The 18,582-nt window shown below is 45.6% G+C and overlaps 1 protein-coding gene across 11 annotated transcripts in view; it reads right to left on the bottom strand.

Moving 5' to 3' along the window:
- The window catches only part of MIB2 (MIB E3 ubiquitin protein ligase 2), a 107,999-nt gene that overhangs the window by 55,348 nt on the left and 34,069 nt on the right, over positions 1-18,582 (bottom strand). For 10 of the 11 annotated variants that reach the window (XM_054009384.1, XM_054009386.1, XM_054009383.1 and 7 more), the window contains 2 exons: positions 14,604-14,922; positions 9,961-10,132 (listed from right to left, as the gene is read on the bottom strand). In XM_054009384.1, coding sequence (XP_053865359.1) covers positions 9,961-10,132; positions 14,604-14,850 — 419 coding nt within the window. In that variant the 5' untranslated portion in view covers positions 14,851-14,922. Of the gene's footprint in view, positions 1-9,960; positions 10,133-14,603; positions 14,923-18,582 lie in introns of those variants that run through there. The other variant, XM_054009393.1, reaches the window with a different exon arrangement.

Raw genomic sequence — 18,582 nt, 5'->3', positions numbered from 1 at the left:
CTGAAAGGAGGGGTTGTCTGCATGCTGTTTGGAACCACCACTGTTTCATGTCTGGGTGTGTGTGTGGGTGTAAATAAAACAAGTTACATTTAGAATATCCCCCGATCTCTTGTCACTGATCTATCCTCCACTGGGAAGCTGACCTGCAAGGCCCTGGACATCTGCTATAGCTAGAGAGAGGGCAACATTAAATAACCAACAATGGATAAAAGAAAAAAGGATATATAATCTATTCAGAAATATGGTAGACCAGGACTTCCCCCAGATGCAAATTTCTATGAATTATTCTTTGGAAAAAATCCAGATGCTCCCCCCATCCTATAATGTTTGGAATAACTTCTATACTTTGACAGGGTAACAAGCCTTGTGGATAAGGTGAAACGGTAGACGTGGTACATCTCGACTTTAGTAAGGCTTTTGATACTGTCTTGCATGGCCTTCTCATAAACAATCTAGGGAAAAGCAACCTAAATGGAGCTACTATAAGGTGGGTGCTTAACTGGTTGGAAAACCATTCCCAGAGAGGAAACATCAGTGGTTCACAGTCAAGCTGGAACACAGTCAAGCTGGAAGGGCATAACGAGTGGAGTCCTGCAGAGATCAATTCTGGGTCCGAGTCTGTTCAATATCTTCATCAATGATTTAAATAATAGCATAGAGAGTACACTTAAAAAGTTTGTGGATGATACCAAGCTGGGAGGGGTTGCAAGTGCTTTGGAAGATAGGATTAAAATTCAAAAATATCTGGACAAACTGGAGAAATGTTCTGAAGTAAATAGGAAGAAATTCAATAAAGGACAAATGCAAAGTACTCCACATAGGAAGGAACAATCAGTTGCACTCATACAAAATGGGAAATGACTGCCTAGGAAGGAGCATCACAAAAAGGGATCTGGGGGTCATAGTGGATCACAAGCTAAATGAGAGTCAACAGTGTAACACTGTTGCAAAAAAAGCAAAAACATTCTGGGATGTATTAGCAGGAGCGTTGTAAGCAAGACACGAGAAGTTATTCTTCCGCTCTACTCCGTGCTGATTAGGCCTCAGTTCTGGGCGGCACATTTCAGGAAAGATGTGGACAAATTGGAAAAAGTCCAGAGAAGAGCAACAAAAATGATTAAAGGTCTAGAAAGAAAAAAAAAAAAACATGAGGGAAGATTGAAAAAAATGGTCTGTTTAGTCTGGAGAAGAGAAGACTGAGGGGGACATAACAGTTTTCAAGTATATAAAATATGGTTACCAGGAGGAGGGAGAAAAATTGTTCTCTTTAGCCTCTGAGGATAGGACAAGAAGCAATGGGCTTAAATTGCAGCAAGCGTTGGGCATTAGGAAAAACTTCCTGTCAGGATAGTTAATCACTGGAATAAACTGCCTAGGGAGGTTGTGGAATCTAAGTCATTGGGAATTTTTAAGAGCAGGTTGGACAAACACCTGTCAGGAATGGCCTAGATAATACTTAGCCCTGCCTTGAGTGCAGAGGACTGGACTAGATGATCTCTCGAGGTCCATTCCAGGTCTACGATTCTATGACTATTTACAAACCTTAAAAAAAGTTTTAGCCAGTGTCTTCAGACAGGTTTCAGAGTGGTAGCCATGTTAGTCTGTAACAGCAAAAAGAACAGGAGTACTTGTGGCACCTTAGAGACTAACAAGTTTATTTGGGCATAAGCTTTCGTGGGCTAAAACCCACTTCATCCGATGCATGCAGTGGAAAATACAGTAGGAAGATATATATATATATATTATATGTATATACACACACACACACACACACACACACACACACACACACACAGAGAACATGAAAAAAATGGGTGTTGCCATACCAGCTATAACAAGACTAATCAATTAAGGTGGGCTATTATCAGCAGGAGAAAAAAAAATTTGTAGTGATAATCAGGATGCCGATTTCCAACAGTTGACAAAAAGGTGTGAGGAACAGTCTGTCTTCAGACAGGAAACAGCAGGCAGACAAGGGCTCCTCAGGACAATGCCGACTGTCATCAATTCCACACTGCTTATGAAAGATAAGGAAGATGTTACCATCTCACAAAACCACCAATTTTCTTATCGATAAACCGTATTGGGGTAGCTGGAGGTTTTTAGCGCTACAATTCAACTCCCAGATAAGCCGTGAACAGAAAGCACTGATGGTTACACTGCTATTATTGACAGCCTGTAGGCTAGACTTTACCCCCCAGTTAGTTTTGAATTCAGCAAAATCTCCAGAGTTCGCTCAGTCAGACCCGGGAGGAAGAGATTTCCGTGGATTTTTGAACAGAAGCATATCTTCAGAAATATGCAGCGCCCTGTGCACATGCCTCTAATGTGAGGATCACTAAGGTCAGGGAGCGCCGTCAGCTTTTTTGCCCCCCTAGGCGGCAGAAGGTCCCGCCCCCGACAGAGGCGGCGGAAGGTCCCGCCCCCGAAATGACGATGACGACGGGGTGGCCGAAGCCTGGCTGGAAACACAGAAGCCAGCAAACTCTAGCTTCATTTTTAAATGGACCTGTTGTGCCTTCCTGGAGCAGCTAGGAACTTGCTGATCAGTTCCAGCATATACAATATCCAGGCAATACCAGAGCCAGATTACAAGAGTAACAATCAGAATTGCCCGCAGCCAGTGAGTTGAACTAAGATCCGCTGGGGGCTTTAAAGGACCTTCAGGTGAATATGTATTTTTGGGGCTATTTCCAAAGCTGATTTGGGACTCCCCGGTGTGCTCGCCAGTGCTTAGGGCCTCTTAAATCCTGGGATTACCGAGCCATCGCACACACTCATGTGCCTGTCTCGTCTTGGCTTAGCCACGGAGTTCATCCACGTGGGCTCCAGCAAGGGAGGGAAAGCGGATGGCCGTTCATTGCACAAGCACAACCCACTGGCTATTTATGGAGCACTCTTCGTCTGCCAAGTCACAGGGGAGAAATAACAATGGCGACATACTGGGGCAAAACAGCTCCTAGGACACAGCCATGTCTCTGGGCCAAGCATACAGAGCTAACTGAGTCAGGACGGGAAGAGACATGGACAGCTGACTACCGGTCCATGGGAAGAGGGGATGTCCCATGTCAAATTAACCACCTCCTCCCCTAGAAGGCCAATGCAGTTCCATAAAGAGGACTGGGTTCTGTTGTCATGCAAAACGCCAACATTCAGATCCACCCCATGGGGCCACGAATACTATGGAAGGGAGGTGGAAGTGGTGGAGATACTGTAACAGAGCTAGTGGTTTCTGGAAACAATTCCACTGAACCAAAATCATGGGACGCTGCAAACTCTGGTGGGCTCTCCCGCGAGCAGCTTCCTTGCTCTAAGCGTTCATGCTAATTAATACCCAAGTGGGCTCAGCGCAATACGTTGCCCGAGGCTTGAAAACAAAGCGCTGCTACGCTAGGGGCTGTTCATTTCCTAATCCTAAATAATCAAAAGATCCCCACATCCAGAAGGAGAAAGGAGATCAGAGCCTCTAAATATTAAGTCTAGCATAGCCTATTTAAAAAAAAAAAAACCCACAAAGCAGTTACAATCTCCTTTTAACATGCAGGCTTGGCAGGTCTCTGGAGAGCTGCCAAGGGTTCCCTCTTCTACTTTACAGAAAAAAAATTAAAATGAATGATACAAGCAGCATTCTCTTTGCAGCTTTCCCATCGGCACTGCTCAGGGTTCACTGATTCATAAGTAGGCAAGTTTTGTTCTTCGGAAAGGCTGCCCCCTCGCCTAGGGCGCATGCTTTTGCAGCCCAAATATCAGATGTTCAAGAGAGGCACTAAAAAAAAAAAAAAAAACCACCACCACCAGGAAGCATCTATGTGGGATCTCTTTTAGGTTACTTCATTCCATTTTTTAAATTTTTTTACATCAGGGCTTTTACTCCATTCTTAACCTGGAACAAGACTACAGCAGTTAAGACACAAAAGTCCTGGAATTCTCTTTGCACCAAAACAAAGCTATACCCAGTCTCTCCTACTCCCAAATTGCAAAGTATCTCTTTGTAAAATTGCTTCATGTAGTTCAGCAATTCCCTGCGTGAAGGTTGTTGCATAAAAAGATGTACCTCGCAGTTATATTACAATATCCTGCAGGGTAACACAATCAAAATAAATAAAGCAACAAACAAAAAAGCACTCTGATAGTCTGCCTCCCTTTTGAGCCCAGTGGTTTGAAGAGTCACTGTGTGTATTTCTGATTCATTTTTAAAATTGCAGCCTTCCACAGCGGGAAGCTCCCACCCTGTGTTTTTGGAGCTATAATTTCTCTGACCCACGCAGCCCTCACATAGTAAATTACAGAGACACTGAACGTAGCAAACAGCATGAAAAACCAAGTGTGCAACCTAGTTACAACCACTGTGCTACCTTTCTCCGCTCTCCCCCCTCTCCCATTTAGACTCAAGAAAGCTTTCTCACATCACTGACAGCTTCGTGCTGGTCCCTTTTTGTCCTCCATTCCATACCTGGAGGGACATGGCTCATGCTAACGTGTGCTCAATTTATTTGGGATTAATGTGGGTTTAAACACAATGGGAGGCACAGCTCATGAGCCATGCCCACACACCTCCCACTACCGTTAAAAACCCATCGTTCGATCTGTGCCGTGATCCCCACCCCACAGCTGAACGATCCACCGTGGAAAGGAAATGGATGGAAATACGAGCCCTTTCCTACTGGGCTGAGCTAAACTCATGAACTCAAAACAAGCAAGATGAACAGCAGGTACCACAAATCCTTACGCTCTGCCTGGTGGTGGCTACTGGATTCTCTTCCCTGCATCTTCAGACAACAGGACCATGGTGAGGGGCCCAATGGGGACTTTTCCTCCAACAAAAACCCACTACACCAAGCTGTATGTGGGACCCAAGTGGTGCACAGGCCTTGTGCAAACCCAATGCCCAGGGTGAACGTCACCCACATTGAGTCAATAAGGGCTGCATGAACGTGCCATTCATCTGATTATGCCAAGCCTCCATCCTTTCTCGTGCCCAACCTCCATCCTTCCTCGTGCTGGCCACACATATGTTGAGTCATGTCCAATTCGGTCTAGACCCTGCAGTAAGGCCTGCCCACATGGAGTTCATTGCAGGATTCATGCAGCCAACTGTAGGCTCTTTGAGGCAGGGACTGGGCTGTCGTATGTGTTCGTACAGCTCCTAGCATGATGGAGGTCTCCGTCCAGGTTGGGTTTTTGGGAGTGACCAGAATAGAAATAAAATAAAATAAAACAAAACAAAACAACAGGCCCAGAGCTACAGCCTAGGATCCAAGCCAGAATCTTTTCTGAAGTCAAGTGTCAAATAAACTAGTCAATGTTTCAGGGGCTTTCCTCCCCTCTATCACTTGTGAGGCTAGAGACTGGAATTTCTGCCCTTGCAACAGCACTTAGGGCTGGCGTGAGAGGATGGTGCCAATTTTAAAAAGCAAAAAAAAAAAAAATTGAAGAATTTTTGTTGCAAAAAAGTGAAAAACCAACAGCCCAACCATAGGACTCTGGGGTCTTTGCAAACTAACACATGCAAAAAGAACCATGTCCAAATTCGGGGCTAACCAACCTTGGCTGCATCCCTTAGATGCTTGCAAATGGCACCAACCCACTGAAATCAATGGGAGTTTTGTCTTTGGTTTCAATAGGAGCAGGATTAACACCTTTGTCCCCCGAGATATCAATGTAAAAAGTGCCTCATAATCTGATATCCCACTGAACACACATCCTAACCCTGATACCATAACAAATATCCCCCTGAATGCATTTGCCTCCTGCGAAAGCATTGCAAACACCTGACAGACTATTGGGAGGGGGCAGATAGGATTAATTGAGTGTATTACAGAAAGCTGGACTGCAGAGCGAACAGGTTTTATGGAGGTAGCAATCAAAATAGATTGTGCCCTGCAATTCACGTACAAGTCCCAAGCAGACTGAGTTCAGAGGACAAGGCAAGTCCTTAATGCTGTAGTTAGGGCTTGTCTACACATGGAGTTGTTCCTGATTAACTCTGTGTGGATACTCCGGTTCTGGAAGTAGAGTGACTTGTTCCTGTTCAGTTTAATGCACTTTCAAAGTGAGTTAAGATAAACAGGAAGGAACCAGTCTGGGTGTGTCTACACTGCACAGTATACCCGGGGTCTGACATATGTTTATGCCCAAACACAAAGCTCTTTAACATGCACCTACCCCTCCCCCGTCCGAATCTGGGCTCGATGGCTCACTTAAGGGGAATAGGTACAAGCCAAGGTAAGTTCTGGTATAGTGTTTGACCAAGCCTGGTTCCCTTTGCATTGAGGACACAGCTGAAGCTCATGTTGCTAGTTCATGTTTGGATAGTCCGTCAATACTATCCCACAATCCCCTGGGTCTGTCTGTTCTGGCGAGCTTCCCACTCGCCTCCCATGTACCGGAAGCAATCCCGTACTTTACATTCACTCACTCAGCGTTTAACCCTCCATTTCCACACGAGCTGCTGGATTTTCAAGACAGCTAAGCCAGCTTGCTGAAGAACTGAGAAGGTGGCCACCACCCAGCGTGTCAGAGGAACGCACCAGGAGTCTGGTCAACATGTGGTGTGAGGGCTGCAAGAGTCATGAATTTAGTAGGACTACAAGCAACATGCATTTATATTAAGTCTGGGAACTCCCAGGCTGGCTGCCTGAAATGCCCCCTGCATTGGCTGGTTGTGAGCGTTTCTGACCAAGTGTCAGGGGATGGACAGGCAAGTTGGGAGAAAAAAACCTGAATTCTGGGGACTGTGTTTGCTGGTGAACATCATCTCATGGTAATCTTACATGTTCATGAGTTAGAGGAAGCTGCTGGCAGAATTAAAATGCAATGGGCCTCTCTCATTCCACGGCAGGACTCCTGTGAAAAAACAGGAAATTACACTAACTCCATTCCCTGTTGCAAAGCTGGGGGCGGAGGAGTGAACAAACTGTATGTATGAAAGACAATTGCAGGAAAAGGGTAAAAAACAAAAACAAAAAACACCTCTCGTCTGAAGAGGGAGAAAGTTCTGAGACTTCTTGGGGAGGGAGATTGTCTCAGTACAGTACAAAAAAGGATCATGTGCCCAGTCCAAAGTGATGGTTAGAGTTGGCTCAGGCAATTCTCTATGCACTAGACTGTAAAACTGACCCCCTCCCTGTGCTGTCTTGGTAAATCCAAGCAGACCAGGCAGGAACAGGTCCAACAGCTTTATTGGCACAGCTCCCAGCAGTTTGCTTCATTTTGACACCACGTGCCCCACTGCCCAATTCCGGCAGCTCAGGAGTTCACATTGTACGGTGGCCTTAAGAGGACAAGTTGATCCATCTGTCTCCTTCCCCATATAGCATCCTCAGAAAAGGCCACACATTCTGTATACTGGAGAGACAGGGAGAAAGCTGCCCAGCAGACAGCTTGATTAAAAAAAAAAATACGTTATTCTTGGGTGTTCCCAATCAGGGTCAGAAAGGATGGCAGAGCTGGCATTGCAAGGTATGCACGGTATATACAGCAGTGTCCTATGGAATCATTGCAAGTGCATGGGAATTGGAGCACTGAAGTGGACATGTGTCAGCACAGCCATTTACAGTAATTGTTTTTGGACTTGGGATCATGCAACTTAACGGCTAAGCTCTAAACCGCTCTGCTGAATGGGATGAATGATTACTTCGCTGTAGTGTTGCAAGAGACTAATTATTATAATGTTGAGAGAGAACGCATTGCAGGAACCCCAAAGGTCATTTCACAACGTTATCTGGTTGGATTGTCATATTAATGCAACCGCGAGAAATGTTCTAATCTTAATGGGTAACACAAACCCCCAGGCTCAGAGACAGTCTCCCCTCAACAGAATACCAAATGATTTGCAACATTTTGCTAGAGCTCTGAACAGTGCCCTTGCTGATTCAATCCCACAAACAGAACTTCCATTAACTCCAGTGGGAGTCACTCTCACGCAAGGGATGGGGGTACAGTAAGTCATCTATGTATCGATTGTGTAACATACCAGGAGGCCTTAATCTTTAAGAAACACCCAATATAATAATACAAACATTTGCACTGATGTGAAGGAGGAAAGATTTTGTAAATGTGTCTTTCAAGGGTGGAAGAGAGGGTAACTGGCTCATCAGGGCAAATCTCATCCAAAAAGGATTATGGAATTCAACTACAGGTCAGACTGCTAGCACCCCATCCGCTATGCTACTGCCAGCCTCGGGGTCTTGTGCCCCTCAAAGCTTTGCAGTCAGAGAGGAAGGATGGCCTAATGGTTGGGGCACTAGCTGACGATCTGGGTTCACATCCTTTCTCCACCTCAGACTTTCCTTGACACCACGGGTAAGTTGCGTCATCGCTCAGCTCCCCATCTGTACAATGGGGACACCAACCCTGCCCCACAGGACTGTTGCAAGAATAACTATGTTGACGTTTGTAAGGAACTCGGATACTAGTGTAAATGAAGGCCATGGAAATGCCTTCGGCGGCACTGATGCACTAGGGATGGGATGAGGAAGATTTACTATTTGTATTATCTTAACGGCTACAGAAGGACATGCCCTGCACTCTTCCTCTCTGCAGCGCACCCATGATCAGGCCCTCTGCATTCCTTCGACATTACTTCCCTCACTAAACAAACTCGATTCACATACCAGAGGCCAGATTCTCCATTGCCCTGCAAACTGTGTAACCATTTACACCACTGCAAAGTCTGGGTAAAAGCCTATCAACTCAGGACAGTAATGACTTACTCCAATTTAGCACTGGGGTGGACAGACCTACCAGGTAGTGTCTGCGACAAACTGGCAGGATCCATGTACACTCCAGGTTATGCCTCAAACGCCATGCTTAGCTACTGCAAGCTCAGCAGACCCCATCCCAAGTGCTGGGTGGCTCATGGACCACAAGACAGGAAGGAAAAGAGGTTGAAATTTGGAGAGAAAGCTACGGGGTGGTGGGGGGATGAAGGACTGTTGGGAACGACTGCTTTTCCTCCTACCCCAGAATCCCTAAAGGAACAGTTTTTATAAACACTGCGTGCCGTGTTATAGACCATAAGGACCTGCATTCCACTACATAAGCGAAGAGGAATTGCATAGGCAATGAGATCTAGTGGTTAGAAAGAAGGGATGCTGGGGAGAGAGGGGGAAGGAGATAGAGAGCCAGGACTCTAGGTTCTTCTCCCTAATCTGGCACTGGGTACTCATACATCCATGGGCAAGTCATCCAAGGCTCTGCAAACATTAAGGCTCAAAACATCCTCTGACCAGCAGTAGGTCAGTATTTCACAGCTGGATAACAGAGATGCAGAGAGGTTAAGTGACACTTCCAAGGTGGCACAGAGAGGCTGTGACAGAGCTGGGAGTCTGCTCCCCAGGACAGCATATACCAAGCAGTTGGCCCTTGCATTGTCCACCTTTTACAGGTTACAGCAACAGTCGGGGACATCAATGAGAACAGCCTGGTATACCTTTGAATGCTCGATAACAAATAATTGTGAACATTTCTCTAGAGACACTAGACATCTTTGTAAATGCTAAAAGGATGGCTCCTGCACCCAGTACAGAGTTAATCCAGGGACCCTTTGCTGTTAAAGAGGCAGTACAAAGCGTGGGCCTGATTCTGGAACTCTTGCAGGCAACGGAACTACCCATAGACACTCAGCTGTTAGACAAGAGTACAGTGCAAGAACCCGAATAGCAGAGCTGATCGAAATCTTACCTATTTCAAGTTTGTTTTGGTCTAAAAAGTCAAAGTTTTGGCAGAAACACTAAACATTTAACGTGACTTTTTCATGAAAATTCAGTTGTTTTTTTCCTTTCCCAAAATTCAGAAATGTTTTCAATAAATTACATGTATTAAAATAAATAAATAAATTTCCCCCAACCAGCTCTATTGACAAGAGTACAGGCACAAGCCTCACACTCTCCTGCACAGCTCCCCAAATGGCTCTTTGACTTACACAACTCATCATCTGGCGAGCAGCCAAGGACTTACGGTCGTGAGTGGGCAGTCTCATAGCGCTCAAAGGCGTGCGAGGCGTCGTGCTTGTTGTTCATGTAACACTGCGTGCACAAGTCGTAATCAAAGCACACCTTGCACTTCCACCGCATGCCTCTGATCCCGTGCTTCTTGCAACAATCACAGATGATGTTGGGATGGCGTACACCTAAAAAACCCAAATACACACACAATCCATCAGAGAAGCTGTTGCAAGGTTGAATGCATTAGACAGAGCTCAGCTGGCATTACTTACAGCAACGGTTCTCAAACTGTGGATCGGGACCCTGTTTTAGTGCGGTCGCCAGGGCTGGCATTAGATTTGCTGGGGCCTAAGCCAGAAGTCCAAGCCCCACTGACCAGAGCTGAAGCCCTCAAGCTTTGGCTTCGCTCTCCCCAAGGGGGGGGGGGGGAGAGGAGGGGAGGTTTGGGCTTTGGTCCCCCTGCCCGGCATGGGGGGGCTTGGTCTTCAGTCCTCCTTCCCGGGGTCGTGTAGTAATTTTTGTTGTCAGAACAGGGTCGTAGTGGAATGAAGTTTGAGAACCCCTGACTTCGAGGGTACTCCGAGTGCTGAACTGTTGTGAACCACTTTCAGTAGGTTCCTGTACAAGAGGTTCTGAAGTTCCCATTTCACCTTCCCACACACACGCCGCACAGAGAATAAGTTGGACTGTTTATTGTTTTAAACGAAATGCTTTAAGAGGAGGAGGAGAGCCCGGGAGCAGAAACTGGGTTATTTAAAATGCTGATAAAGATGCCAACTGCAGAGTGTCTTTAGGAAACGTTACACAGGCAGACTCCAATCACAAAAGGTGATCGGCTTAACACACTAGTCCTGCTGGAGGGGCTGCAGCTCTACTTGTTTTAACTACTGCCAAAGCCTTTAAACACTGCTTTTATATATCTCTGGTACTTCTATGCCCCACTCTGATAGTATCTGAGCACTTCAGTTTTCCATGCATTCATCCTCACTCCTGAAAAGTTTACTATACTATTCTAGCACACAGGCCCTCTTCTGGCTCCATCTATAGGAAGCCCAAGGGGATGTCTTGTTATCCTCAGACAATTTGCTATCAGTCGCTAGACGAGGGCAGGCAGGCTTTAGGTATCCTGGAACCCCAGGCAAAGAATCCTTCGGTTCCCTCCCTCTGCCTTTTATCTGAGGCACGACAGCAGGTCTCAGTCTCTTCCTTTTCCCAGGTCAGGTCTCCTCCATCTTTCTTTCTCCCGGCTTTCTTCTCGGTCTTTCCTCCTCTCCCCACTAGCAGTCATGATAAGTTTATGGAGGGGATGGTATGATGGGATAGCCCAATTTCGGCAATTAATTGATCCTTGATTATTAGCAGGTAAATATGTCCAATGGCCTGTGATGGGATGTTAGATGGGGTGGGATCTGAGTTACTAAAAAGAATTGTTTCCTGGGTGCTGGATAGTGAGTCTTGCCCACATGCTCAGGGTTTAGCTGATCGCCATATTTGGGGTCGGGAAGGAATTTTCCTCCAGGGCAGAGGCCCTGGAGGTTTTTTGCCTGCCTCTGCAGCGTGGGGCACGGGTCACTTGCTGGAGGATTCTCTGCACTTTGAGGTCTTTAAACCATGATTTGAGGACTTCAATAACTCAGGCATAGGTTAGGGGTTTGTTATAGGAGTGGGTGGGTGAGATTCTGTGGCCTGCGTTGTGCAGGAGGTCAGACTAGATGATCATAATGGTCCCTTCTGACCTTAAAATCTATGAGTCTATGACTGACTCCTGGCCAGCTGGCTTCTTCCTCCAGCCTTTAGGGGTGGCTTGTGAAGTGGAAAGCGTTTCTGCAGCAGTGCGTCAGCCGCATGGTGCACCCCACCCTTGAAAGCTGAGCTGGGATTTCCAGACACACTCAATGGGCTTTGGGAATCTCACCTTTTTGCAAGCCGTAGCCATAAATTACCCAGCTTATGCTTAGAGCTGCTCCCAAGACTAGCAACAACAAAATAAAGCAGCTAATTCTTACTGCTTCCTCCACATAGGCTTGCCTCACCAGCCCTTGCAGGAGGAGGATTAGGCCAAAGGCTCCCCCTGGGGCATGCAGCAGAACAGTTTTCAGATCAGAGGGCTCCCCAAGAGAACGCCTCATCTTTCACGCAGCAATTGGCAACCCCTGCGCTCACGCCAGAGAGCGAGCACCGCTCCAGTGAGATTGCTTGGGAAGCTTTCGTATTGAACGGTTTTTGCTTTTTAGCCCTTCTGATGTGAAGCACGTGTCTCAGAGAATTTGAAACGTAACTAAAAAGCAGCAGCGCACACAGTACTTGGGAGCTTGTTCTGCATGAATGGGGATGATTCCTTTGAAAATGAAGTTTTAATAATGATTTAGGATACAAAGTCTCAACAAGAAAAGGGGCCTGGGAAGCTCAGTGAGCATCTGTATGTGAGCACGTCATTTATTCTGGAGTAATGGTTAATGGCGTCTTTCAGTGCCTTTTTCATGCTCTTGCGATAGAAGAATAAAGCAAACAAACTCAAATGCTTCATTAAAATGATGTTACATGGGAGCAACTTTTGATTTTCTACAGAGCCGCTTTTTCTGCTTGCCAATGAAAATCTTTAATAAATACATCAATGGCTTTGTCAAAATGTATTTCCCTTTATTTTCCTATCACAGATGCATACGAAAACCAGGAGTAATACATTAAAACAGGAATTCTCCAGCTCCCCACACCAATCTCCTCTCAGATTTCATTAAGAACAATTTAAAATCAGGGACACAAAGCAGTCAAGTGGATCCCTCCCCTACATCTTTCTGATCACTGGCCCAAGAATATTGGAAAACATTCACATGACCCAGAAACATTTGTAGAACTATGGCAAAATGTTCAACTCTGGCTGCCTAGAGTGAGTCTCCTAAACAAGAGAGGCTTGATTTTCATAGCTCCCAGGGGATCTGGGGTTACATAGCAACTTTGAAAATCAGGGCATTTTTATTTTGGTGCCTATATACCTCAGGCATCCAGATCTGAAAAAATTGTTCCCACAATCCTTTGCAATAGTTTCCTACATATGTTCAGCATCTCTAATTCCTTGCATCTGAGATCAGGGGGTCAACTTCTCCCCTCAGCTCTCCTGGTGCAAGTCCGGAGCAACTCCAACTTTGATTAAAATGTTCTGGATTTACACTGCAGGCAGAATTTGACCCAAATAGTTTATATTACATCTGAAGGCAGCCTCGAGACTCTGCTTCCCAATAGTACAAAGCATTGGTTTTTGGCTTCAGGGTTCTCGGGACAATAGCTGCTAAAAGTCGCATCAAAATTCAACTGCAAAATCAGAATCATCAGCATAATTTTGGGCTGATACCTGGCATTCAAATGACAAAGCATCCACATCTAGCCCAGAAACTTACAAGGTATCTTTCAAACCATGTAACCGTACCTCAGATCTAGCAGTAAGTTTTGTCGGCATTTTGCCAGTCCTAGACTTTGGGCTAGTGCAATTTTCAAGCTGTTGGAGTCAAACAGGAAGGTGATGGGAATTAAACTGCTTTTCTTTAGAGTTGGTTCTTAGCTGCAAAGTTCGAGTCTGTCAGGCAAGGGCAGCTTTAGCGTGGCTTCAACAGTACCCACAGAAAGCAAAAAACAAGGGTGCAAAGACAATGGATTTTTTTTTTTTAATACTTCATTGATAGGTATGTACAGGTTCATATGAATGATATTTGTGTGGGTAAAGTCCACTGGTGCGGCAGCCCCTTGTGCAAGGTTGCAATACCCGGAGCTGGCACCAGCCCAGTGGGACAGGAAACACTGCTGCTGGGTGAGTGTGGGGCAGGCTCACTCTGCAGCTCCCCTCCACACCAGGCCAGGATTAGGGTTGCTGAGATGGAGGGTGGTCAGCGCCCCCCCCTTGGTGGGGCAAGGAGGTGAAGGGGGATGACGCTGTATTTTAGACTGCCCCCCATGAATTTACAATAGAGCTTAGTAGTGAACCCACCGAATCCAGAAGCTACATCTACCCTGGGGTTAGACCTTTCCCAAAGTCCTAGAGCTGCTTGGGCCTGGGGTTTGGCTTCACACCAGTCTCTGCTTTTTAAGTAGATGAGATTTATCTCTCCCCTCCCTCCCCCCCCTTAAAAAAACAACTAATTTTGTTGTTTAGGTGAAAGCGCTGGGCAGTTGTGCTCTGTCATTCTAAACGTGAGAATATTTAAAGGAGCGAAAAAGAGAATGACTCAAGAGCAGGGGAGAGAATGTTTGACAAAGACCCAGGTGACTTGTTAGGCACAGTATGGCTACCACCATGGCAGTCTAGTTCACAGGCTATCTGACAATATTTAACCACCCATGATACTGGTACCTTGCCCAACACTCTGAAAATGGAAAGTGCGAACACTAACAAATTCACACTGAGTATTATCTTCATTTTACAAATGAATCAGACACAGATGTAGTGATTTCCCCCCCCTCCCCGGTGTCACAGAGCACGGCTTCGTATGCAGGAATTCCTGGCTCCCAATCTACACCCACACTGAGTCTCCCTAGCAGCTGCGAGACCTGGAGATGTAGAGGATGGCTGTCATTTGAGCCAGACATATGCGAAGACAGAAGGCTTTATTGAATTACATGGCTGCACCTCTTGTCAACGTCCAACTAATATTTCACTGGCCTTACCTATTTGTGCATTATCGTACAGAAGAAGGTCATAGGCTCCTTGGAATCCAGTCCGATAATTGGTTCTGGTCCCTTGATCCCACTGGACCACCACAGTCCTATCCGGTGTTGTTGGGCTGCCTTGCCGGCCAATCTCAACCACGGTCCCAACGTTCCCTTCGCCGTTGTCCTGGTTGCCCCATTTCCAGTCAATTCCACGGACCACCCGCATCCCGACCTGCATGCTTGCATATGGGTCCAAGTCCATCACACGGTACAGCAGCCCTCACTGGCAGGGAATCTCAAAGGCAAGACGGAGGGAGCCGTGTGCCCAGCACACCTAGTAAGAAAGCACACAGTTAAGACACATTATAGAGCAAGGCACAAACGTGACTTTCACAGCAAGGTGAGTGTGTAAATTTTGGCTAATTAAAATAGGCCTACAAGGGCCCACTGAATTAACGTTTTTGTAGATTTTGCATTTTCTGAACAAGTAACTCAAATCCAACAGGTCATCTTTGGTCAATTCAGATTCCCCCTTCCTCTCCCTCACCTGCACCAAAATGATTGAGAGCTACTTTGGGTAGCATGGTGTTATACTACAGAAGAACATCCTGGGACTTCAAATAAAATTCTCTCCCTTGCAGACAGGGCGTGAAATCCTGGCTCCATTGAAGCTAATGGGAAAATCTCCCAGATGTCAATGGGTCCAGGATTTCACCCAAGGCTGACAACAAATTTCAGCATTTAAATTGGTATGAATCCTCTTTCCTCAGGCCCTCAAACAAAACTACATCTATTCACATACTGCTCTATTATGAACAACATCTGTCCCATCCATAATTTTCCACCTGCGTGAGAAGCCGGATGAAATGAAAGGAAGGAAAAAGGCTTCTCTTCTCCACCCACCAGGGTCCTGCTACCAATGCTGGCTCCCACATCGTTAGACCAGCCACAGAGGTCTAATCACATGGATGTGTGCAGACACTTCTGTTTGAGGAACTCTGCTCCCTGCCACTACGCCTCAGCCTGGGGTTAAACCAAAAAGTCATTTGAAACAGCCAACCTGCTTTCACAGAAAACCCATCTCCTTCCTCACCTCTCCTGGAAACTGGGCCCACAACAGTGACCACAAGCCCAGTTTACAGTGTATAATAAAACCCAGAAATTCAGAGGAGTTCCCCTTTTGGGAGCACGTTGCACAGCTCTGCTCGCTACAGGGTTATGAGCAATGCCAGCTCCAAGTCTGTGCTTGGCTCCTCCGTTCCACACACCACGATCTGATGCAGCATCTGCGCAGCAGCTTGTGTTTTGTTGCAGGATAATTTTCATCTTTCCTTATTGCACTGATATTCCAAACTGGTTGGTATTGTAACCAATTTGCAGCCAGCTAAGATTTTATAGTTATAGGTATGCTGCGTGCCAGGCCAAACTTGCAACTTCCTGCTTTTCATCATGAACGAAGCACAGATCATCTTCCTCCAAAAGCACAGGCACCTGCCATGGTCCAACATTTTCAGTGCTGTGGGTTGGAAGCTAGTCGTGGGGCACCTCCACGGTCTACCTACAGAAATAGGTGCTCTACAAAATGGTGTCCTCTGCATAGTGTGACCGCACACACAAGGTCACGCCACATGGAGGATGCCTTTTTGTAGAGCAGGTCTGCTGGAGGGAGGAAGGGAGTGGATGCATTTGGGGGTTGGAAGGAGTCCAGCCCGCCTGTGAGCTGCCAGTTGGACCGCCAAGCTTCCTTTAGTTGCTATCAGTATAGGATCTATGACACACTGGAATCAGTCCTGATTCCAACACTAGACGGCAGCAGTGCTCATACATTACCCAGTTCATTTCAGTATTATAGTGGTTTAAAAATACACCGCTACCCCTACATAACGTGAACTGATAGGACACGAATTTGGATAGAACGCGGTAAAGCAGTGGTCCGGAGGGGCGGGGCTGCGCGCTCCGGCGGATCAAAGCAAGTTTGATCTAACGCGGTTTCACCTAGAACGTGGTAAGATTTTTTTGGGTCCCAAGGACAGCGTTATATCGGGGTAGAGGTGTACCACCAAAAGATGTTCAAACTATTTTGTAACCATAGTGAAGATAACTAATAATGGCCTTTCAAAGTCTATCCTCCATTCCTCCATTGTTCGAGAATTCAGCCATTCAAGCATTTACATTTAGATCATCTTCAGAAGACCAGAAAGCGAACTGTAGTTCTGTAGGCTATAGAAGCACTAAAGGAGACTGTAGCAAAAGTTTCTAGGAAATAATAGAGAGAGTGTCAGAACACTGCAAAAATGTACTGAGAAGGAAGACTAGAACGCACTGCAAGGATTCATGAGGCTTTTGTTCCTTCTTACGTATAAGATCAATCCCAAGACAAAACGACTATAAATCTTCCCTGCGCTCTATTATAGGGAGGGGTGTCAATATCCACAGCAAGCGTTAAACAGTCCAATTCACAGGACTCAACTCTCAACATGATCAGAGAGTCATGATCAAATGAGAAACCAGGCACAGAAGCATCACCCCTACTGGTAACGTTTTAAAGAGAGAATGTGCACAGAAACTGTACTGCTTTCACCCATGAAATCGGAGTTCCTGTCTTGGTTAACAGGTCTAAGATTAGACCCACACACCTAGAAATAGTTTTCATTTTAAAACATGGTGTGTGGGGGTGGAGGGGGAAGACAACCTAAAGCATTAGCCATTGAAAAGCCACGCTCAACAACATTTAAAAAGTAAGCTAGTCTTTGATGGATGATCCATCAGCAAGTCAGGGCGGCCTGGAGAGAAAGTATGTCACAGCTAGGGCTGGCTGCTTGTCATGCCAGAAAAGAATGCTGAGGTCACAATTTATTTATTTTTAAAATGCAGCAAGTTATAAGGGAGGGAGGTCATGCTGTCTGGAGCCAAGTTCTTTTCAGGCTGCCACAAAGGTCATCAATTAGTTTCAACTGCCACGGTTGATTTTGCAAGGATACCTATCCATTGGGAACAGAACTGAGATTAACAAAACCCATTTCATGCAGGTCAAATAACCAACAGAGAGTAACAACCTCCTGCCGCTACTGATGCCGGCTAGATTTGAATGGGTGATCCAGAGGTGAAGGAATCTCTATCCTACCCCCAAATCCCTAAGTCAATCCAATTCCTGGTCTCCCCCAGCTATTCAGTACCCCAGCGCTCATTCCCTCCCAAATACTATGTTAATATTATTCACCAAACTTTTGCACATCCAGGACCCATGAAACCTCTCATTTTCTTTAAGACATTTGTGGTGTTTCTGCAGCAAGACAGATTTGCTGGAGATGGATGAAAATGAGAAATAAATAATATTCACCCAGAGACAGAGAAAGAAAGATGTTGCTGGGATTTTAAGTTTTAACAGCAATTTATTAAAGCTAATATGGCTATTCTGGTTTCCAATTAGAGGACAATGAGGGATTATAGTTTGCGATTACATCCCTGTCCCATTCAGTTACTTCAAACTTTAGTCAGTTCAGTAGCTTGATTAAGCAATAACCTTTCTTCTGAAACAAGAGTAAAAATCCTGCTCTTAAAAGGGATTACATGAATCAGTCTTGGTTAGATGATTAGCGAACAGTCTTTCATCAGAAAAGTCAGGGAACCTCTCCACCCCACCCCACCCCCCCCGCTTTCTGTGTTTTGAAGAAATACTTTTATTTAAAATGTAGGGTAAAGTTTTCAAAAAAAGACCTCAATGACTTAGGAGCCTAAGTCCCATAAAAAGTCAACGAAAGACTCCCAAAGTGCTTAAATCTCCTTTTCAAAAGTGACAGAGGAGTTGAGTCATTGAGGTGAAAATTGTATCCTTTGGCTTTTAGCCTAATTTTTTTTTTTTAATCCTAATAGGTCATTTGATCTCTTCATAAAGATCTTTGTATTTCAGAATGAAGTTCTAAAGAGCTAAATTCTGCTTTCAGATGCCGTTGAAATAGCTTCCATTCGGCACTAAAATGTTCATAAATGACAT

The sequence above is a fragment of the Malaclemys terrapin genome, chromosome 19 (assembly GCF_027887155.1).
Source record: "Malaclemys terrapin pileata isolate rMalTer1 chromosome 19, rMalTer1.hap1, whole genome shotgun sequence".
Classification (NCBI taxonomy): domain Eukaryota; kingdom Metazoa; phylum Chordata; order Testudines; family Emydidae; genus Malaclemys; species Malaclemys terrapin.
The sequence above is the reverse complement of the archived record's forward strand: the minus strand, read 5'-3'. Positions and strand labels throughout refer to the sequence as shown.